General features: G+C 45.9%; 1 protein-coding gene across 5 annotated transcripts in view; it reads left to right on the top strand.

Annotated features, from left to right (window-relative positions):
• Positions 1–23,897, top strand: part of LOC127587059 (pyruvate carboxylase, mitochondrial) — an 859,607-nt gene that overhangs the window by 218,741 nt on the left and 616,969 nt on the right. For all 5 annotated transcript variants that reach the window (XM_052045231.1, XM_052045229.1, XM_052045232.1 and 2 more), the window contains one exon: positions 20,511–20,673. In XM_052045231.1, the coding sequence (XP_051901191.1) occupies positions 20,511–20,673 (163 nt within the window). The remainder of the gene's footprint in view (positions 1–20,510; positions 20,674–23,897) is intronic.

The raw sequence follows: 23,897 nt of genomic DNA, 5'->3' as shown, positions 1-23,897 counted from the left end.
AACATAGAGTCAATCTTTAGAGTCATAGAGTTGTACAGCAAGGAAAAAGGCCCTTCGGCCCATCTGTGTCCATGCTGACCAAGATGTATATTCAGCTGGTTGCCCCTCAGGTTCTTATTAAAACTTTCACCTCTAACCTTAAAACTATATCCTCTGGTTTTCGTTTCCCTAACCCTGAAAAAGAGATCGCTCACCCTATCTATGCCCTTCATGATGTTTTACATCTCTATGATATCACCTTTCAGTCTCCTACACTCCAAGGAGTAAAGGCCCAGCTTGTCTAGCCTCTCCCTATAACTCAGTCCCTTGAGTCCCGGCAACATCCTTGTAAATCTTTTTTGCACTCTTTCCAGTTTAATCATATCCTTCCTATAACAGGGTGACCAAAACTGAACACAATACTCCAAGTGTGGCCCCACTAATGTCTTGTACAATCGCAACATAACCTCCCAACTTCTATACTCAGTGCCCTCACTGATGAAAGCCAGCGTGCCAAAAGCCTTCTTCACTGCCCTGTCTACTTGTGACTCCACTGTAAGGGAACAATGCACCTGTACTCCAAGGTCCCTCTGTTCTACGATAGTACCCAGGGCCCTTCCGTTCAATGAAAGAGCTCCACCTTGATTTGTCCTTCCAAAATGCAACACCACATTTATCTGAATTAAATTCTGTTTGCCGTTTCTCAGCCCACCCACCCAGCTGATCAAGATCCCACTGCAATTCTTTACACTCTTCTTTACTGCCTGCAACACCGCCTATTTTAGTGTCATCTACAAACTTACTAACTATTCTTTATATAATCTCATCCAAATCATTAATATAGATGACAAATGACAAAGGGCCCAGCACCGACCCCTGGGGCACACCACTGGTCACGGACCTCCAGTCTGAGAAACATCCTTCCACTATCACCCTCTGTTTCCTGCCATCCACCCAATTTTGTATCCAGTTTGCTGACTCTCTTTGGATGCCAGGCGACCTAACCTCCCAGAGGAGGCTACCATGCAGAACCTTATCAAAAGCCTGACTGAAATCCATATATACGACGTGTACCGCCCTCCCCTCGTCAAGCTTCCTCGTCACTTCATCAAAAAACTCAATCAGATTTGTAAGACAAGATCTCCCAAGGCACAAAGCCATACTGGCTACCCCTGATCAATCTCTACCTTTCCAAATGTAAGTATATCATCCCTCAGAATGCTTTCCAGCAACTTACCTACCAGGGATGTTAGGCTACCGGGTCTATAATTAAGATAAGATAAGATATCTTTATTAGTCACATGTACATCGAAACACCTTATACATAGAGTGTTCTAGGGGCAGCCCGCAAGTATCGCCATGCTTCCGGTGCCAGCATAGCATGCCCACAACTTCCTAACCCATACGACTTTTGGAATATGGGAGGAAACCAGAGCACCCGGAGGAAACCCATGCAGACACGGGGAGAACGTACAAACTCCTTACAGACAGCGGCTGGATTTGAACCCGGGCCGCTGGCGCTGTAAAGCGTTACGCTAACCGCAACACTACCGTGCCTGCTGTCTTACTATACCGTTACTAGGTCTTTTCTTACTGTCCTTATTAAATAAAGGCACATTTGCTATCCTCCTCTCTTCCTGCACCTTGCCAGAGGATAGCGATGTTGCAAATATCTCAGTGAAGGCTCCCACAATTTCTTCTCTAGCTTCCCATAGTGTTCTTGGATATACCTCGTCCGGAACTGGAGATTTGTTTACCTTCATACATCTTAACACATGCAACACCTCTTCTATGCAAAAGATGCATTTCACTGTGTGTTTCGATGTACATGTGACTAATAAAGATATCTTATCTCTACTGTAATATGGACTGCTCCCAAAACATCTCCGTTAACTTTGCCAGGTTTCCAAGTCTTCACATCTTTCTCCATGGTAAAAGCAGAGGAGAAATAACCATTGAGAACTCTGCCCACCTCCAGTGGCTCCACACATAGATTTCTGTCTTGGTCTTTGAGGGGCCCTTTTCTCTCCATAGTCCATGCTGATGCTTCTAGTTCTGGGACTCTGGTGGTCAGTTGATTTCACTGGATTCCACACGTCTGTGTAGCTCCAACAGGCTGCATTGCCCTGTGTGATCCCTTGAACCCAGGCACAGCTGATTTTTCAGTTAGCAATGGTGGGGACTGTGTCAACTTTATGATTACCACTTGGATCTAACCTTACAGCACGAAAGAGACCATTCAGTCATTGTAGATCTGACTGGCTCTTTGAAGAAGCTATCAATTAGTTTCACTGTCTTGTTCTTTCATCATATTCCTGTAGTTTTTATCTTTTCAAGTATTTATTCAATTTTCTTTTGAAGGTTTCTATTGAATCTGGATCCACCATCCTTTCAAGCAAAGCATTGCATTTCACGTCTGCTGACTTTGTAAAAATATTCTCTCTGTTTCTTTTTAACCAATTCCTTAAGTCTATATCTTCTGGTTATCAACCCTCTGGCCAGTTTCTTCCTGTCAAGAGCCTTGATTTAATAAAGTGTCTTTATTAAGTCTCCCTGTAACCCTCTCAATAAGCAGAACAGTTCAGGATTCTTTTATCTGCCATATAGTTGAAGTATGTTCAAGTAAATCTCCACAGCATCCTTTCCAAAGTCTTGCTATCCTTCCAAAAATGGGAGAGTGGCAGAATATTCCAGAGGAGAGCCGAGGGAGTATAGTAGTAAAATGTTCTTGTAATACATTACACCTGTGTAGCCAGAAACCCCATAGCCTTACTAATACTGCTGCATCAACTTCTTTGGTACTTTTAGAGATTTGAGATAAGACAAGATAAGATAAGATATCTTTATTAATTACATGTACATCGAAACACACAGTGAAATACACCTTTTGCATAGAGTGTTCTAGGGGCAGCCTGCAAGTGTCGCCATGCTTCCGGTGCCAACATAGCATGCCCACAAGTTCCTAACCTGTATGTCTTTGGAATGTGGGAGGAAACCAGAGCACCCGGAGGAAACCCACGCAGTCATGGAGAGAACGTACAAACTCCTTACAGACAGTGGCTGGAATTGAACCTGGGTCGCTGGCGCTGTAATAACGTTACACTAACCGCTACACCTCCGTGCCTGCCATTTATGTACAAATGCCTCCAGTAACCCTTTCCCTAAAACCATTGGGGGAAAGGGACTATTCAGCTTATATATCCAGGACCTCAACATTTACTCCTGAATTAACAACTGGGTTGATTAATCAGTCTTTTGCGTTTGCCATTTCATTTTATGTTCATGTCATTTTGAAAATAATGAAACGGAACGAGAACAAACAAGGCCACACTACCTTGGCTAAGACATCCTGTATCCAGACACAGCTGCAGAACTGATCCTTCACCCCAACCGATCCACATTGGTGTTTTTGTTGTGTGGACTCCCTCCCACTCAACTTCACCCTTAAGTTTCCTCTTAAACACACCTCTTTTATTCTGCTCACCACTCCTTGGTGGTGACAATGGCAACTTCTTCTCATTCTCTGGGTAATGTCTTTTCTCCTGCATTTGTTTGGTGACTATTAGGTCCTCTAGTTTTGGGCAGTACTTCAGACTGATGCCAAAATGTTCATCCAGCAAAGGATGAATTGTAGCTGCTTTTATGTGCATATTTATTTTTAGTTCTTCTGCCTGCGAGCAAATGATTAACATTAAGGACAGAATATTATGCTGTCCTAACAGTAGTGACCCCACTAAGTTGGGTGCAGTTGCTCTTTGCTTGGCTGGTTGCTGCATTCGACTTTCCAGTGGTATCAAGGGACAAGAATTTGCACTGTAAATGTCCTACAGTCAGGCAATGGTGGGAGCAGACCACAGAGGGACAGGGACATACAGAGGGAGGCAGAGTGTTTTGGGAAGCAGCCTTGGTAATGGTGAGAAGAATGAGTAAAAGGCCAGAGTGGGAGGAACAGGAGTTGGTTGCAGTTCACCTTTGGGTGCACAATTAATGGTAAAGGAAAGCTGAGAAGAATATGGAATAGAAGTGGGTCACCAAGCTCGCTCCACCGTTCAATAACATCAGGTCAGCTCTGATCCTGGCCGATGCTCACATTCCTGTGTGATCCCAATAACTTCATTTCCCTAAAAATCCATCTAACTCAGTCTTGAATACTTTGGTTAACTTAGTCAATGTCTCTTGTACACAGTCTCCTTAACAGCACCTGGTTCGATTCACTGCAATGGAGTATCAGTGGGTTACAATGGGCTCTGCTACTTCTGGACTCATACAGCACAGAACCAGGCCCTTCAACCCCCCGCATCCACCATCGAGTACCCATCTGCACTAATCCCATTTACCACACTTCGTCCATAGTCTTTTATATCTTGGCGATTCAAGTGCTCGTCCAAGATATAAAAGGCCTTTTTAAATGCTGTAAGAGTACCTACCCTTCTTCTCAGGCCTGAGTCCCAATGCAGGGTTTTTGACCCAAAATATAGACACATCCTTTCACCCCACACCCCCCCCCCCCCCCCACAGATGCTGCTCCACCCGCTGAGTTCCATCAGCAGATTGTTTGTTGTTCCATCTTCTCAAGCAATGGGTTCCAGATTGCAACCATCCTCTGGTTAAAAAAAAGCTTCCCTGTAACTGTATTAATGCTCATAAATTTATGCCTTCTGGTTTTAGATGTCTCTGTTAGAGGGAAAGGTTTCCTACTATCTACCCGATCTATACCCCTCATAATTTTGTACACCTCTATCAGTTTTCTCCTGAGTCTCCTCTGTTCCATGGAAAACAATCCCAGCCTATCCAGTCTCTCTTCATAACTGAAATGTTCCATCCCAGGCAGCATTCTGGTGAATCCCTTCTGCACCCTTTCCATGTCTCCCCTGTAGTGTGGCAAACCTCTCAAAGCAGTTCGGCAGCAGAAATCAAAGATGAGTTTCCACCCCTGGATTGGAGAAGGTCGGAGAAGGGCAAGGTTGTGAATTTGACAGAAGTAGATCTGGATGTTGTCAGACAAAATATGAACGTTGATGCCATTATCTTCAGATGAAGTCACAAGAGGCTGCACGCAGAGGCGGGGGGGTGGGGTGAATGCTGACTACGAGGGAGACTGGAGTTGTAACTGTATCGGAGCAGAGGGAAATGTGGCCAATGATAAGGGCTTGACTTCTTCGGTTCAGTCCCAGGGTTTGGTTCTAATTTGTTGGTCTTCAGTAAAATCAGACATTTTCAGTTATAGAGTCATAGTGTCATACAGCATGGAAACAGGCCCTTCGGCCCAACTCGTCCATGTCAACCAAGCTGATCATCTGAGCTAGTCCCATTTGCCTGCTTTTGGCCCATATTCCTCTAAACCTTTCCTATCCATGTGCCAGATATTCTGGACATCCCATTAAATTGGTAAGTTGGTTTATTATTGTCCTATGTACTGAGGTACAGTGAAAAACTTTGTTTTGCATGCCATCCATACAGGTCACTTCATCACATCAGTGCATTGAGGTAGTACAAGGGAAAAGCAATAACAGAATGCAGAATGAGGTGTTACAGTTACAGAGAAACTGCAGTGCAGGCAGACAATAAGGTGCAAGGCCATGACGAGGTAGATTGTGAGGTCAATGGTTCATCTTATCATGCAAGGGAGCCGTTCAATAGTCTTATAAAAGCGGATAGAAGCTGTCCTTGAGCCTGGTGGTACGTGGTTTCAGACTTGAGTATCTTCTACCCCATGGGAGGGGGGAGAAGAGAGAATGTCTGGGATCAATAGGGTCTTTGATTATGCTGGCTGCTTCACCGAGGCAGCAAGAAGTGTAGACAGAGTCTATGGAGGGGAGGCTAGTTTCCGTGATGTACTGAGCTGTGTCCACAACTCTCTGCAGCTTCTTGCGGTCCTGGGCAGAGCATTTGCCATATCAAGCTGTGATGCATCTGGATAGGATGCTTTCTGTGGTGCATCTATAAAAACTGGTGAGGATCAACAGGGACATGCGGAATTTCTTTAGCCTCCTGAGGAAGGAGATGTGCTGGTGAGCTTTCTTGGCTGTGGCATCCATGTGGTTGGGCCAGGACAGGCTATTGGTGATGTTCACTCCCAGGAACTTGAAGCTCTCAACCCTCTCGACCTCAGCGCCATTGATTTAAACAGGAGCTTGTGCACTGCCCCCATTCCTGATGTCAATGACCAGCTCTTTTGTTTTGCTGACATTGAGGGAAAGGTTGTTGTCATGACACCATGTCACTAGGCTCTCTGTCTCCTTCCTGTACTCTGACTCATCATTATTTGGGATACGGCCCACTACGGTGGTGTCATCTGCAAACTTGTAGATGGATTTAGAGCAGAATCTGGCCACACAGTCATGAATGTATAGGGAGTAAAGTAGGGAGCTGAGGATGCAGCCTTTTGGGGTACCAGTGTTGAGGATAATCGTGGCAGAGATGTTGCTGCCTATCCTTACTGATTGCAGTCTGCTGGTCAGGAAGTCAAGGATCCAGTTGCAAAGGGAGGTGTTGAATCCCAGGTCCAGGAGTTTGGAGATGAGTTTGCTTGGAATTATCGTATTGAAGGCAGAGCTGTAGTCAGTAAATAGTAGTCTGACATAGATGTCTTTACCATTCAGAGATGAGTGTAGGGCCAGGGAGATGGCGTCTGCCATAAACCTGTCTCAGTGGTCGGTGAATTGCAGTGGGTCGAGGTTGTCTGGGAGGCTGGAGTTGATGCGTGCCATGACCAGCCTCTCAAAGCACTTCATGATAGTGGATGTCAGAGCCACTGGTTGGTAGTCATCAAGGCACATTACCTTATTTTTCTTTGGTACCAGGATGATCGTGGTCTTCTTAAAGCTGGTAGGAACCTCAGATTGACATAGAGAGAGGTTAAAAATGTCTGAAAATCCTCCCGCCAGCAGGATCTAAGGACATAACGGGGGACTCCATCTGGGCCAGATGCTTTCCATGGGTTCACTCACTGGAAGCCTGATCTGACGTCTTCAACGGTGACTTTGGGTACAGGTGCATTGGAGGTTGTTGGGGTCGGTGGTGACATTCCAATCCCCTGTTCAAAATATGCCTAGAAGGTACTAAACTCATCGGGATTACAGGAAGGATGTCACGGCTTTAGAGAGGGTGCAGAAGAGGTTCACCAGGATGCTGCCTGGATTAGAGGGCATGAGCTATAAGGAGAGGTTGGACAAACTTGGGTTGTTTTCTCTGGAGCGGCGGAGGCTGAGGGGAGACCTGATAGGGGTTTATGAAATTATGAGAGGCATAGATAAGGTCAGAATCTTTTTCCCAGAGTAGTACTAGAGGACATGCACTTAAGGTGAAAGGGGGAAAGTTTAAAAGAGATGTGTGTGGCAAGTTTTTTACACAGAGTTGTGGGTGCCTGGAATGCAGGTGTGGTGGTAGAGGCAGCTACGATAGAGGCGTTTAAGAGGCTGTTAAATATACACATGAATATGCAGGGAGTGGTGGGATATGGACCATGTTCAGGCAGAAGGGATTTAGATTAATTCAGCATCATGGTTGGCACAGACATGGTGGGCTGAATGGCCTGTTCCTGTGCTGTACTGTTCCATGTTCTATGCTCTATGTTCTATATGCATCACCTTTTATCTCTGTAACCACAGCGACATGGAAATAGATAATAATTTCAGACTGCTTCAGGTTTATCTTAATTATTTCTTGAACAGAATTTTCGTTTCCTGTCACATAATCACGAGCTCCTTTTATTTCTTGTCCCGTTCCTACCTGCAGGTTTACTCTTTTGCCCTATTTAACCATCGCAGGTCACTGACCTGGCAATCCCACAAACAAATGGACTGGGTCATTAGTCGAAATGAGCAATTTGAAAGTCAAGTGTGGCATTCTTAAAGCAGAATCAATAAAAATGTAAATTCTGCATGCTTGACATTTATTGCCAACAGGGAGTTTTATTGGTGGAAAAAGATGAAATCGGATTTGAGTCAGGTGGGAGCTGGTTTCCTCTGGTGTTTATCTGTCAGATCACTGCAAGAATCAGTGCAGACGAGAGTCAAGAGAATGAAGGGAAGGTGTCCCACTCTGGAGGAGGGTTGTTGGATGGTGCAAGAGATTGCAGAGAGGATGAGGGGGATTGTCTGTCATGGTCACTGCCACCTGGAATGTTATCGGTGGCTTTAATTATGGCCGGTTCACCTCCATGAAAGGGCAGTCATAAAGATAGGTGTGGATTTGGGAGGCACTTGTGAAGGAAGGAGGTTGGAGCTGGGCAGGACTTTGCAAGGACTGAAGGTGATATTACAGAAGCTTATAAAATTATGAGAGTAGACAGCCGGTATCTTTTTCCCAGGGTTGAAATGTCTGACGCAAGAGGGCATGTATTGAAGGTGAGAGGAGAAAGTTCAAAGTGCGGGGCAAGTTTTTTTTTAACACAGAGAGTGGTGGGTGCCTGGAATGTGCTGCCGGGGGTGACAGAGGTGCTTAAGAGGCTGTTAGATAGACACATGAGCATGCAAAGAATGGAGGGATATGGACCATGTGCAGGCAGCAGGGATTAGGCATTATAAACTTAATTAGTTCAGCACAACATCATGGGCTGCGGGGCCTGTTCCTGTGCTGTACTGTTTCACGTTCTGTGTTCTGTTCTTGGCACGGTGGCACAGAGCTTCAGTCTCACAGTACACTGATAAACCTGTTGTGGGTGGACAGTCCATGGCTGGATTTCCTGAAGGCAGAATGGGTTCCTGTTTGAACATAGGACTTAGAACATTACAGCACAGTACAGGCCCTTTGGCGCACAATGTTGTGCCAACATCTTATCCTGCCCTAAGATCTATCTAACCCATCCCTCCCACATAGCCCTCCATTTTTCTTTCATTCATGTGCCTATCTAAGAGTCTCTTAAATGTCCCTGCTGCCTCCAACCTCCTCTGCAGGCAGTGCATTCCACACACCCACCACTCTCTGTGTAAAAAACTTACCCCTGACATCTCCCTTACACCTTCCCCAATCACCTTAAAATTATGCCCCCTCATGTTAGCCATTGTCGCCCTGGGAAAAAGTCTCTGACTGTCCACTCGATCTGTGCCTCTTATCATCTTGTACACCTCTGTCAAGTCACCTCTCATCCTCCTGCGGTCCAAAGAGAAACGCCATAGCTCACTCAACCTATCCTCATAAGACATGCTCTCCAATCCAGGCAGCATCCTGGTAAATCTCCTCTGCACCCTCTCTAAAGCTTCCACATCCTTCCTATAATGAGGTAACCAGAACTGAACACAATACCGCCCTTTGTCTTCTATGGTCGAGCCAATACTGAATTCACACAGCCAAGTTGCCCTGGGTCCCATACCTCCTGACTTTCTGAATGAGTCTTCCATGAGGAACCTTGTCATGTACACCACATCAACTGCTCTACCTTCATCAATGAGCTTTGTCACATCCTCAAAGAATTCAATCAGGCTTGAGAGGCACAACCTGCCCCTGACAAAGCCATGCTGACTGTCCCTAATCAGCCTATGCTTCTCCAAATGCCCATAAATCCTGTCTCTAAGAATCTTCTCCAGTAATTTGCTCACCACTGAAGTAAGACTTACTGGCCTGTAATTCCCAGGGTTATCCCTACTCCCTTTCTTGAACAAAGGAACAACATTTGCCATCCTCCAAACATCTAGCGCTACTCCTGTAACCAGTGAGGACGCAAAGATGATCGCCAAAGGTGCAGAAATCCCTTCCCTCGCTTCCCGTAATAACCTTGGATATATCCCGTCCTGTCCCAGTGATTTATCCTAATGTTTTTGAGAAGTTCCAGCACATCCTCTTCCATCACATCGACATGCCCTCGCGTATCAGCCTGTTGCACACATCCTCACAAACGTCAAGGTCTCTCTCACTGGTGAATACTGAAGCAAAGTATTCATTAAGGACCCTCCTCCCTCCTCCAACCCCAGGCACGTTTCCTCTTTTATCCCTGATCATTGGTCCTACCCTCACTCTAGTCATCCTCCTATTCTTAACATATGTGTAGAACACCTTCGGGTTTTCCTTAATCCTACTCGCCAAGCCCTTCTCATGCTCCCTAATTCCATTCTTAAGCTCCCTCCTGGCTACATTGTAACTCTCTAGAGCCCTGTCTGATCCTTGCTTTCTAAACTTTCTTTCTTCCTCTTGACAAGATAGAAGGTGATGTGAAGTTTTAAAGAAAAGCAAATCACCCAACATAGAAACATAGAAAACCTACAGCACAATTCAGGCCCTTCGGCGCACAAAGCTATGCCGAACATGTCCCTTCCTTAGAAATTACTAGGCTTACCCATAGCCCTCTATTTTTCTCAGGTCCATGTACCTATCCAAAAGTCTCTTAAAAGACCCTATCGTATCCGCCTCCACCACCGTTGCCGGCAGCCCATTCCACGCACTCACCACTCTCTGAGTAAAAAACTTACCCCTGACGTCTCCTCTATACCTACTCCCCAGCACCTTAAACCTATGTCATCTTGTAGCCAACATTTTAGCCCTGGGGAAAAGCCTCTGACTATCATATTTCATATTTATTTCACATCCAAATGACATAGAGGGAGGCCATTCAACCCATCATCTGTGCCAGCTCTCATGGCAATCCCATCATTTTCCTTCAACCCATTCACAGCTCATTAGCACCCCCCCCTCTAATTCTCCCAACACCTACCTACACCAGGGTGAATTAACCTAACAGTCAGCAGGTCTTTGGGATGTGAGAGGAAGCTGGAGCGCCAAGGGGAGAATCCACAGGGAGAGAATTGAACCTGGGTCCCCAGAGCAGTGGTGGCACCTCAATTGATCACGCAAAAGCTTGGCGTGGGTACAAGAGAAACAGATCTGTACAGTAAGATAAGGAGGCAGCGATGGACTTATTGCTGAATTGTCTTTGCAGCAGGAAATGGAACACAAAACACTAAATGAAAAGAGCTCTGCCTGGGCAGAATAGGGTTTCTGTTGGCTTTGTTGCTGGAGGTGAACAATCCTGGCCTTGCTCTCTGGTTAGCATCACAGAGTTGTACAGCACAGAAACAGGCCCTTCGGCCCACCATATCCATGTTGGTTATGCTGCCCATCTACACCAATCCCATTTCCCCACACTAGGACCGTATCCCTCTATACCTTGCCTATTTAAGTATCTGTCTAAATGCCTCTTAAATGTGGTAACTGTATCTGATTCCACAACCTCCTCTGGCAGCACGTTCCAAATATCAACCACTCTCTGTGTAAAAAAACCTACCCCTCAGATCCCCTTTAAAGCTCCTCCCTCTGAAATCTATGCCCTCTTGTTTTTGATACCCCTACCATGAGAAAAAGATTCTGTCTATCTACCCTGTCTATGCCTCTCATAATCTTATCTACTTCTACCAGGTCACCCCTCGGCCTTCTTCTGTCCAGGGACAACAAGCCCCGCCTGTCCAGTCTCTCCCCATAACTAACGTCCTTCAATCCAGGCAACATCCTGGTGAATCTGCTGCACCCTCACATACTTCTTATGGTGTGACAACCAGAACTGCAGTCATTGGTTGTTGGTTCCTCCAGGTGTGTGACTTTCCCCAACACATTGAAAAGCGATCAGACTGATTGTTTTCCAAATGGTCTTCCCCAGACCTTCACCAGGATGTCACCTGGATTAGAGAGTATTAGCTGTAAGGAGAGGTTGGACAAACTTGGATTGTTTTCTCTGGAGTGTCGGAGGCTGAGGGGAGACCTGATAAAGGTTTATAAAATTATGAGGGGCATAGGTAGGGTAGATGGAGTCTCTTTCCCAGGGTAGAAACATGAAATACTAGAGGGCACAGAGAGTGGTCAGTGCCTGGAACACCCTGCCAGGGGAGGTGGTGGAAGCAGAAGTGATAGAACATGTAAGAAGCATTTAGATAGGTACACTAACAGGTGGGGAATGGAGGGTATTGGTATTGGTTTATTATTGTCACTTGTACCGAGGTACAGTGAGAAACTTGTCTTACAAACCGATCGTACAGGTCAATTCATTACACAGTGCAGTTACATTGAGTTAGTACAAAGTGCATTGATGTAGTACAGGTAAAAACAGTAACAGTACAGAGTAAAGTGTCACAGCTACAGAGAAAGTGCAGTGCAATAAGGTGGAAGGTCACAACATGGTAGATCGTGAGGTCAGAGTCCATCTCATTGTATAAGGGAACTGTTCAATAGTCTTATCACAGTGCGGTAGAAGCTGTCCTTGAGCCTGGTGGTATGTGCACTCATCACCTGTATCTTCTACCCGATGGAAAAGGAGAGAAAAGAGAATGTCCCGGGTGGGTGGGGTCTTTGATTATGCTTCACCAAGACAGCGAGAGGTAAAGACAAGAGTCCAAGGAGGGGAGGCTGGTATCCATGATGCGCTGGGCTGTGTTCACAACTCTCTGCAGCTTCTTGCGGTCTTGGGCAGAGCAGTTGCCGTACCAAGCCATGATACATCCAGATAGGATGCTTTCTATGGTGCATCGGTAAAAGTTGGTGAGAGTCAAAGGGGACAAACCAAATTTTTTAGCCTCCTGAGGAAGTAGAGGCGCTGGTGAGCTTTCTTGGCCATGGCATCTACGTGATTTGACCAGGACAGGCTGTTGGTGATGTTCACACCCAGGAACTTGAAGCTCTCAACCCTCTCGACCTCAGCACCATTGATGTAGACAGGTGCATGTACACTGCCCCCTTTCCTGAAGTCAAGGTCCAGCTCTTTTGTTGATATTGAGGGAAAGGTTGTTGTCATGACACTAAGCTCTCTATCTTCTTCCTGTACTCCGACTCATCGCTGTTTGAGATACAGCCTACAACCGTGTATCATCTGCAAACTTGTAGATGGAGTTAGAGCAGAATCTGGCCACACAGTCGTGAGTGTATAGGGAGTAGAGGACTGAGGACGCAGCCTTGTGGGGCACCAGTGTTGAGAATAATTGTGCCGGAGGTATTGCTGCTTATCCTCACTGATTGCAGTCTGTTTGTTAGAAAGTCAAGGATCCAGTTACAGAGGGAGGTGTTGAGTCCTAGGTCTCGGAGTTTGGTGACAAGCTTGCTTGGAATTATTGTATTGAAGGCAGAGCTGTAGTCAGTAGACAATAGTCTAACATATGTGCCTTTACTGTCCAGATGCTCCAGAGCTGAGTGTAGGGCCAGGGAGATGGCATCCGCTGTAGACCATGTGCAGGCAGATAGGAATAGTTTAAATTGGCATCATGTTCAGCGTGGACATTGTGAGCCAAAGGGCCTGTTCCTGTGCTGCACTGTTCTTTTTTTAGATATTTATTTATTAGTCAGATGTACATCGAAACACACAATGAAATGCATCTTTTTTCATTACTGAGAATGTGCTGGGGGCAGCCTGCAAGTGTCACCACTCTTCCAGTGCCAACATTGCTCCTAACCTGTACGTCTTTGGAATGTGGGAGGAAACCGGAGCACCCGGAAGAAACCCAGGCAGACACGGGGAGAACATAGAAACTCCTCACGGACAGTGGCCAGAATTGAACCCGGGTCACTGGCGCTGTAATAACGTTACGCTAACCGCTACACTATGTCAGTCAAATAGCTCCTGGTAAGAAGAGCTGTGGGTAGATAAGGCATATGGGTACTTGTCGTCATTGGCTGAGACATAGATTATAAGAGCAGAGAGGTCATGCTGGAACCGGATAAAACACCAGTAAGGCCACAGCTGGAGCAAGCACCCAGTTCTGGTCACATTTTACAGGAAGGATTTGATAGCACTCGAAGGGAGGCAGCAGGGATTTACAGGACAGTGCTGCGGGGTTTTAGGAATGAAGAGAGACTGACCAGGCTGCGTGGTTTTCTCCGGAACAAAGGAGACTGGGGAGGGATTTGGTATTGGTATCGGTTTATCATTGTCACATGTACCGATACCAATACCAAATCCCTCCCCAATACCAAATGATCTGTACAGATCATTTTAAAACATAAGTACTTTGAGGTGATACAAGGAAAAAGCAATAACAGAATGCAGAATATAGTGCTACAGTTACAGAGAAAGTGCAGTGCAGGTAGGCAGTAAGTCAAGTTTATTGTCATGTGCACAAGTCCATGTGTGCACAGGTGCAATGAAAAACTTACTTGCAGCAGCATCACAGGCACAGAGCATCAGATAAGCTGCATTCACAAGAAAAACATAAGTTAAGCAAGAAGTACACACAATTTTTACAAGGAAGACCACAATTAGAACAAAAAAAACAAAGTCTATTTTAGTGCAAAATGGTCATATTGTTGCTAAACTGTACCTCCTGCCCGATGGTAGTTGCAAAAAGATGGCATGGGCCAGATGGTGGTGATCTTACATGATAGAGTTGTCTTCTCGACAATAAGGTGCAAGGGCCATGACGAGATTGAAATGATAAAGCCAAAGCCTGCAGATGTTGGAAGTCTGAAATAAAAACAGAAAACACTGGAAATATTGAGCAGGTTAGGCAGTATCAGTGAAGGGAACCAGAGGTAAGAGTTCAGATTGATGACCTTTCATCAGGTTCAGGGGTTTTTAAATTTAAATTTAAATTTTAAATTTTAGATTTTATTTACAGCGTGGTAACAGGCCCTTCCGGCCCAATGAGTCCGTGCCGCCCACTTTAAACCCAAATTAACCTACCCGTACATCTTTGGTGTGGGAGGAAACCGGAGCACCCGGAGGAAACCCACGCAGATACAGGAGAACGTACAAACTCCTTACAGACAGCGACGGGAATCGAACCCCAATCGCTGGCGCTGTAATAGCGTGGCGCTAACCGCTACGCTACTGTGCTGAAACGTAAACTTGGTTGAAAATCCAAATATTGCAGATGTTAGAAATCCGAATTAAAAGCAGCACGTTCTGGGAATGCTCAACATCTGGTAGTATCTGCAGAAAAAGAAACAGAATTAACATGAACAGGAATTTTAATGGAGATGCACAAAGTTATGAAAAGCCTAGAGAGAGCAAATAGAAAGGACCACTTTCCACTAGAACAGAGGTCAGTCACGGGGGGACACAGATCAGAGGGAGGCTGAGAAAATTTCAGTCATTGGGAAGTGGGGTCTGGAACATGCTGCTTGAGAGGGTGTCAAGGCTGAAACTGTCCCTGTGTTTAAGCTGCACTTGGATGCCTGTTCGAAGTGCCATAAACGGCATGGTAACACACACAAAAAGCTGGAGGAACTCAGCAGGTCGAGCAGCACCTATGGAGGGAAATAAACAGTTGACATTTTGGGTCGAAACTCTTCGTCAGGACTGAAATGGCAGGGTGATGGATTAACCTAAAGACCTCTTTTGACTGGAACGGAAAGAATGGCTTCCATCTGTGTTGTAATTCTGTGATACTACAAACAGCAAAAATGTCACAGCCAGTAAATGGAAATATTTAGTGTGCACTTTTCATTGAAAATGTTGTTTGGTGCCTGAGAAATCCCCCCTGTGTTTGTTCCTTCCCAACAGGCTCTGGAGACTTGAGGGTAATCCTGAAGCTCTAATAACTGCCACACAGCTCACAAGCATCACATGCAACTAAGCCTCGATTTTACTTTGGCCTGTTTGTTTGTAATGACACAAAAATAGCCCTCATTCCAATATAGATGATCTTTCGGTGTAATTATATACCTACCCACACATTTAATCAAAATTTAATCCTCAAAGAAATAGATAAAATTATTCAGCTCAGATAAATGGATTTGCAAAGCAGATATTTGTCTTTTTTTAATCTATTCATTTCTGTAACGTGGGCAGTGCTGGCAAGGTCTTTATTTATCGCCCATCCCTGATTACCCCTTGGAGGGTGGAACTGAGCTGCCTTTCTGAACCATTGCAAACCTTCTGGTATGACCCCCCCCCTCCCCCCCCCCCCACATTGCTGTTGCTTATAAAGCTCCAGGATCTCGACCCAACAACCACGAAGGAAGGGAAGCATATTGCCAAGTCCAGATGGTCTGTGACCTGGAGAGGAACCTGCATGTGGTGGTGTTCACATTTGTCTCCTGTCCTTGTCCTTCTTGGTGGTCGAGTTCACCTGGTTGTGAGATTCTGAGGGAACAGCCTGGGCAACTGGAGTATATTTTGCCCCCACAGTGGTGGAGGGAATGGTTGCCCATGATGGTGGGTAGGGTGCTTTGTCCTGGATGATGTCAAGCTTCTTGGGCATAGTTTGGAGTCCACTGGTGGAGGCTGTTCCATGGCATGTTGATGGAGGAAAGGCTTTGGAGTGTCAGGAAGGTGAAATACAGAAAACCCAGCCTTTGATCTGCTCTAGAGACTGCAGATGCCGAAATTGGAGCAACAGACAAAAAGCTGGGGGAACTCAGCGGGTCAGTATTTGTGGAAGGAAATAGACAGTTGAAGGGTCTCATCTGGAGTGACAGGTAGAGAGGAGATAGCTGGTATAAAGAGATGGGGGAGGGGCTGGGGCAAGAGCTGGCAGGTGATAGGTGGATCCAGGTGAGGGGGGGTGGAGACAGTGATAGAGGCTAGGGTGACAGGTGGAGGTCTGCAGATGATGGAATCTGATAGGAGAGGAAGCTGGAGCATGGAATCAAGGAAGGGAGGTGGGGAGGGCAGATGGGAACAGTGGGGGGAGGAGACAGTGGGAGAGGTGTGGAGGTGATGGGCAGATGGACTGGGTGGAAGAGGGGAAAGAAACAGGGTGATGGGGGCTGGGGTGGGTGTAGGAGGGATTGGGTGGATCAGGAGGAGAGAGAAAAGGGACAGAGGGAGAGCAGGTTACTGGAAGTTGGAGAATTCACTGCCCATGTTGTCAGTGTGTAGACTGCCCAGGGGGAATATGAGGTGCTGTTCCTCCAGTTTGCATTTAGGCTCACCCTGGCGGTAGAGGAGTAACTAGTTCAGTTGGGTTCCTTGTCAATAGCGACTCAATGCTAATGGTGGGGGATGTGTGACGGCAATGCCATTGAATATCAAGGACCGGTGATTTTGTTCGCTCCTATTGGAGGTGGTCGTTACCTTACACAGGCGAACCCTCAGCACGTCAGGCAGCACCTGTGTGGGGAGAATCGGGGTTAATGTTTCAGCTCAAAGGCCGTAAGAACTGTGAAGAGAGGAAGCGAGTTAGTCTTAAGTTAAGCAGCACAGAAGGAAGGGAAGACAGAGCAGAACTGTGGACTACAACGGTTAATTTTCCCTGAGTGCTGTCCCAGCTGCCTGTGTGGTTGTGTGATACAAACTTTCCACAAGTTCGATTGAAAAACCACTCAGCTGGGATTTATTTCTTTACATTTTTGAAATTATGTCCTGTGTTTCACAGTAAATGGTTAAAAAATGCTCACTGGGAGAGTGGTCACACAATAGACCACAAGTGAGAGGTTGGACTAACTTGGGCTGTTTTCTCTGGAGCGGTGGAGGCTGACGGGAGACCTGACGGAGGTTTATAAGAATATGAGAAGCATAGATAGTGTAGACAGCCGGTACCTTTTCTCGGGGTCAAAATGTCTAATACTAGAGGGCATACATTTGAGGTGAGGGGGATCTTTTCAAAGAAAAGGTGCCCAGAATGTGTTGCCAGCTATATGAATGTGCAGAGTATGGAGGGATATGGACATTGTGTCCGCAAAAGGGATTAGTTTAGTTCAGCACTTAATTACCAGTTTGATTAGCTCGGCACAGCACTGGAACAGCCTGTTCCTGTGCTGTACTGTTCTATGTTCATTGAGTGCTGTTAATCCTTAAATAAAGAGAATCTATTTTAATTGTCAGGTGATACAGCAAACTGTGGGCATAGATTTCACAAAGCTGGCAAATATTGAGCTGACTGACAGGAATGCTTCAGTGTAGGGACCCCTGGCTACCAGCTGCTCACAGCCCATCCCGTCCTGGTCACCTGCACATACTTGGTCAAATGCAGTCTGGTGCTGGCATGTCTGACCTCAGCGCTGGTCCTGGACTCCCACTGAGACCAGTGGAGGCACACTGATGTTCTGGAGAGAAGCTCTGGGATACACTTCACACCCAGCCCTTCACATTAGGGAGAGGTGGATTGTGAATGGGATCACTGATCTCTGGGGAGAAGTAATGCAGGGAGCTGTCTGAGTTAGGAAACTTCATTTTACTTCAATTATTTGTTAAACAATGCAATTTTTTTTACTTTTTAATACAGTTTTAATAGTTTTTAGATTTTTATCAGAAATGTTTAAAAATAGTTAAAAGTGATAGACAACATCAAAGGCCCAATCAGGGTGTCCTTGGGATATAGTGCCTGATGCCCACTTGTTGCTTGGAGCCCACTCCGCCTTGCCAGACACCCAAGGGTGCAGAGTCGACATCCAGTCGTATGCATGAGGACGGGAAATGTGAACGAATGCCACAGCAAGTGAGTCCGGACCATGGCACCAGCACCTTCGTGTCAGAAGACATGGGGAACATTGTGCACATTGAGGTACCGAGACTTGAGGTGCATTACCCGAGGGGTGTTGAAGACAGTTTGGGTGTTGACCTCTCAAAGGGCAGTATGATAACAACTTGAGGGGGAGGTGATTGCAAACCAACGGACAAAGAGCAAGAGTCATAGGATCATACAGCACGGAAACAGGCCCTTCGGCCCAACTTGACCATGCTGACCAAGATGCCCATCTAAGCTCATTCCATTTTCCTACATTTGGCCCATATCCCTCTAAACCTTTCCTATCCATGCACCTGTCCAAATGCCTTTTAAATGTTGTTAACCATTTCCTCTGGCAGCTTGTTCCATATAATGACCACCCTCTGGCTGAAGAAGTTGCCCCTCAGGTCCCTTTTAAATCTTCCCCCTCTCACCTTAAACCTGTGCCCTCTAGTTTTTGATTCCTTTTCCCTGGGAAAAAGACTGAGTGCATTCACCCTGATGATTTTATACACTTCCCTAATGTCACCCCTCAGTCTCCTACGCTCCAAGGAATAAAGACCTAGCTTACCCAACCTCTCCCTATAACTCAGGCCCTCAAGTCCTGGCAGCATCGTTGTAGATCTTCTTTGCACCCTTTTCAGCTTAATGCCATCTTTTCTATAACAGGGTAACTAAAATTGCACACAATACTCCAGGTGCTGCCTCACCAATGTCTTGTACAACTGCAATAGAACCTCCCAACTCCTATACCCAATGCCCTGACTGATGAAGGCCAGCGTGCCAAAAGCCTTCTTCACCACCCTGTCTACCTGAGGCGTGGAATAATTATTCAGCGCTTTCAAAGTTACTACTCTCATGATAGGCTGACCATCCTCCTCCTGTGGTGTGCCATCCAATATGGATATTAAACTTCAACTGTTTTTGAACAATGTATGTGATTTGTAAACATTTGACAGGGAGTTCTGTATGAGCAATGTTTTTGAAGTGTGTAAGTAATCCTGGTTTGTTGTTTAGCTTGAATGATTTTTTTTTAAATCGCTTGATATTTTAAATTTTAGTGCCCTTTTACACAAGGACTATTTTGTTTACTGTGTTTTCTATAAATGTACCAAAGCCACAAGGGGGTGGGAATTTCTCTTCTCACTTGGCAAGTTGTGACCTGGAAGTTGCTACGTGAAAGAGAGGTGGATGTAGATTCCGAAGAGACATTTAAAAAGAATTGAATCAATATATTTGGGGAGAAAATCTGCTGGGCTACGGGGAAAATTAGGATCGGTACAGTGTGGCTTATGACTCTATGACTTCTGGGCTTCCAAAAGAGAATTGGGTTGGTACAAGAGCAATTAATTTTTCAGATCTGTGGGAAAAGGGTGGGGAATGAGACTAACGGGATTGCTCTACTGGGGGTTCACCGAGTGCCCACTAATGAGAAAATTAAAAATAAATCATTTCATTCCCCTTTGTGTTTGTCCCCTGAATTACTTGCAACACTTTTCCTGAGATTAGTCTTTGATAAGGGAGTGTTGCCTGAGACTCACTCTGACTCTGGATCTGCTGGGTTGGGGGACAAGCTGCAATCCAATCACATTCTTTACTGTAAGCACTGAGGAAGTGCCTCTCTCAAATGATGTTAAACCGAGGGCCGTTCACTCTCCCATAGATGTAAATGTTGCTGTAGGTCTGCTGAGGAGAAAAGCATGAAAGTTATTCCTGGTCTCCTGACCAATATTAATCCCTCAATCAATGTCACTGAAGCCGCTTATCACTGGTCATCTTCAGCTTGCTGTTTGTGGGCACTTCCTAAATTCCCCAGGCAACAGGACTTCAGAAGTACTTTGCAGAGTCATAAAACGGTTTCAGCATGGAAAGTGGCCATTCATTCCATCAAGTTTGTACTGGCTCCATGTAAGAGCAGTCAAGCTACTTTCCCACCCTCTTCCCATTGTAAAGTACTTCAGTATAATCTGAGAGGGACGTGAAAGATGTTGTAGAAATCCCATTCCAGAATACTGTAGTAGCCCTGGGTGACACAGGTTTATTTGATTGGATTGGTGTAAAGCAGGATGCTTCTGTTACTAAAACAACAAAATTAATGGTGGAAAGAATATTTTCTTGTTTGAATTCAACATCACCTGTCACTTGGCCATTTTTAAAGCCATTCTGTTGTGCTGGTTTGTGTTCTAGCAAGGGCTGGTGGCCTGATTTCTGCTCTTGTTTCCCCCTCAGTGTTGACCTTGTCCATGCCCAGGTACACATCACCGAAGGCAAGAGTTTACCCGACCTGGGCCTGAAGCAGGAAAATATCCGAATCAATGGCTGTGCCATCCAGTGCAGAGTTACAACCGAGGATCCAGCACGCGGCTTCCAACCCGACACCGGTCGTATTGAGGTAACGGAAACTCGCCACTGCGTCAGCACAATGCACAGTCAAATTTTAACTTAACTTGGCAGGTGATGTGTCCAACATGTGATCAGGGGAATAGTGACCTCACACCCCCAACCACTTTCAGTGGAAGAGGAGAATCTCCTGAAGGTCTGTTTTGGAAGTCTGGTGTTGGGCATAACCTAGCAGAGCAGAGAAACAAGGAGCAATCCTGATATTGATGGGAATATTCTTTCCCATTTATCCATTTGTTGGGATCTAGGCATCTCTGGCAAGGTCAGCATTTATTGCCCATTGCTAATTACCTCTTGAGAAGGTGGGGGTGAGCCACAAACTGCTGTAGTCCCTCTGGTAAAGGTGCTCCCACAGTGCTGTTGGGGAGGGAATTCCAGGATTTCGACCCACTGATGATCAAGGACTGACTGTATGTTTAAAAATCAGGATAATGTGTGCCTTGGAGGGGAACCTGCAGGTGGTGGTGTTCACCTGCTGCCCTCACCCTTATTTGTTGTGGGTTTTGCAGGTTTGGGAGATGCTGTCGAAAGAGCCTGGATGAGTAACTACAGTGCATTTTGTGGACAGTACACACTGCAGCCACTGTGTGCTGGTGGTGGAGGGAGATACTGTTTACAGTAATGGATGGGTTGCTTTGTCCTGGATGGTGTCGAGCTTCTTGAGAGTAGTTGGAGTTGCATTCATCCAGGCAGTTCCATCACCCCACTGACTTGTGCCTTGTAAAGGCTTGGGGGTGTCAGGAGGTCCATCACTGGTTGTAAGGTGCCTAGCCTCTGACCTGTTCTTGTAGCTATGGTGATTATGTGGTTGGTCCAGGTGACTTTCTGCCCAGGATGTTGGTGGGGGATTCATCAACGGTGATGTATTGAATGTCAAGGGCAAGTGGGTAGTCTTTGATATTCATTGCCTGGCACTTTGGAAGCAAGAATATTACTTGCTGGCTGCTTAGACCTATACCTTGTGTATGCATCACATAACCTCTACTCCATCTACACCCCATCTTTGTTTACCCACATGTCTATCTGAAAGTGGCCTTCTTGTGGACAGTCAAAATAAATACCCCAACCAGCTGACCGTTGACTGTCATTTACAGCCTTTCCTCTCCATTTCTCGTGATTTTTTATGAAGCAGAATTATTCAAAAGCTAATTCAGGGATCCAGGTGTATATGTGTGTGAGTCCTTGAAAGAGGCTGAACGTGTTGTAAAGCCCATGGGATCTAAGGGTTCATGAATAGAAGCACCGAGGACAGAAGCAGGTAGGTGATACTGAACCGGTGTGAAACATCGGGTTAGGCATCAACTGGAGCACTGCGTCCAACTCTGGTCACCTAACCTTCGGAGGGATGTGAAGTTTTGGAAAGGGTGTTAAAAGAATTTACGAGAATGATTTTAGGGGCGAGGAATTTCAGCTCACAAATCAGACTAGGAAAGATGTAGGTAGTCCACATGGTAGAAGGATATAAGAGGGCAGAGATCACTGGTTTTGTACCCTGACCTCGATCAACCAAAGGCTGTACTGGTGCATTGAAGGCAGAGGTGAATTTCATCGTGGATGTTTGTCTTCGCCGAGAGAAGGGAAGTGGCTCATGTTTTCCCGGAGTCTTGCCGTGATCCTTGTGGAAGAGCAGTGTGGAGCACCAGGAGTGGGCTGGTGGAGGACCTCGGTCCTGTAGATATTTACTGTGGTGCTCATCCTCTCATGTGCTTTGGGAACGAGTTGACGACGCCTTGGGGCTTGGTCTCAGAGCACGTACAAATGCGAATGTTGTCTGCCGACTGCAGCTCAGTTACTGAGGTCTGGGTGACCCTAGTTCTGGAATGCACTTACCATAAGTTAAGCAGTTTCCCATTGGCTCTGAAGCCTAATGTGCTGCTCAGAGAGGCTGGCAGTCTTTCGACATTGTCTGAAGCGCAGTTTATCTCGTGCTCAGGGATTGGACAGTCATTACTGACAACAACACAGAAGAAGGCCATTGTGCCCATCGGGTCAATGCCAGCTCACAGCAGAGCAACCCTTGCACTCCTATTCCCCCTCCCACTTCCCTGTAGCCCTGCTCCTTTTGTCCATATATGCCCATTGAACCCTATCAACAAAATATCGCTGCTTTGATGTGATTTCCTTCATGTTAACAAAGGACTCCTTCAGTGAGCCGCAGAACGCTCTGAAGCTGCATTTTGTGTGCGCCACAATGGAAGGAGTGAGTGTAATATGGTTTAGACTTATAAATGCTGAACTAGTATTTGTGTGAGAATTAGTATTTCTTTCCACTTCAGTGCAGTTCAACAACAAAAGCAATTTACATTTATATATTGTCTTTAATAGAAAAATGCCCCAAGGCACTTTCCAGAGCAGTAAATAAAACAGACACCACACCAAGGAAGAAATCAGGGGTGTGACCACGAACTTGAATGTTTAAGGAGCTGCCATAAATCTCCCAAATCAGGCATGCTTGCAAAAACAGAATTATAAAAAAACCAGTCATTTTCCTCTTGTCTATAAATTCCTGCACTTCCAGCCCAGTGATCATCTCTTTGTTTAAGGATACTCTGAGCAAGAAGGAGTCATTCTAGAGTCACTGAGCAATACAGCACGGATACAGGCCCTTCAGCCCAACCAGTCCATGCCGACCACGGTGCCCACCCAGCTAGTCCCAATTTCCTGCATTTGGCCCCACCCCTCCATGTACCTATCCAAGTGCATCTTAACTGATCCCAGTGTACCTGCCTCACCCACTTCCTCTGGCAGCTCATTCCATGTACTCACCATCCTCTGCGTGAAAAACTTGCCCCTCAGGTCCCTTTTAAATCTTTCCCCTCTCACCCTAACCCTATGTCCCCTAGTTTTGGGCTCCCCTACCCTAGGGAAAAGACTGTTACCGTCCACCTTATCTATGCCTCTCATAATTTTAAATATTTCTATAAGGTCTCCCCTTATTCTCCTATGTTCCAAGAAATAAAGACCTAGCCTGGGCAAGCTCTCCCTATAACTCTGGTAACATCCTCTCGGGAATGTTCATGCTTGAATTGAGCTGAGGAGTACAGGAATATATTCCCTCTCGGGAACATCCTCTCGGGAATGTTCATGCCTGAATTGAGCTGAGGAGTACAGGAATATATTCCCCCTCTCTGGGACTCTCTTCCTGATTCCTTTTGGTGAGTCCCACTGTGTGTGGAGAATGTATGCTGTTAGACAGGTGGATTGATGCTTGCTTCA

The sequence above is a fragment of the Pristis pectinata genome, chromosome 38 (genome assembly GCF_009764475.1).
Source record: "Pristis pectinata isolate sPriPec2 chromosome 38, sPriPec2.1.pri, whole genome shotgun sequence".
Taxonomy (NCBI): Eukaryota; Metazoa; Chordata; class Chondrichthyes; order Rhinopristiformes; family Pristidae; genus Pristis; species Pristis pectinata.
This window is presented reverse-complemented; position numbering and strand designations above follow the sequence as displayed.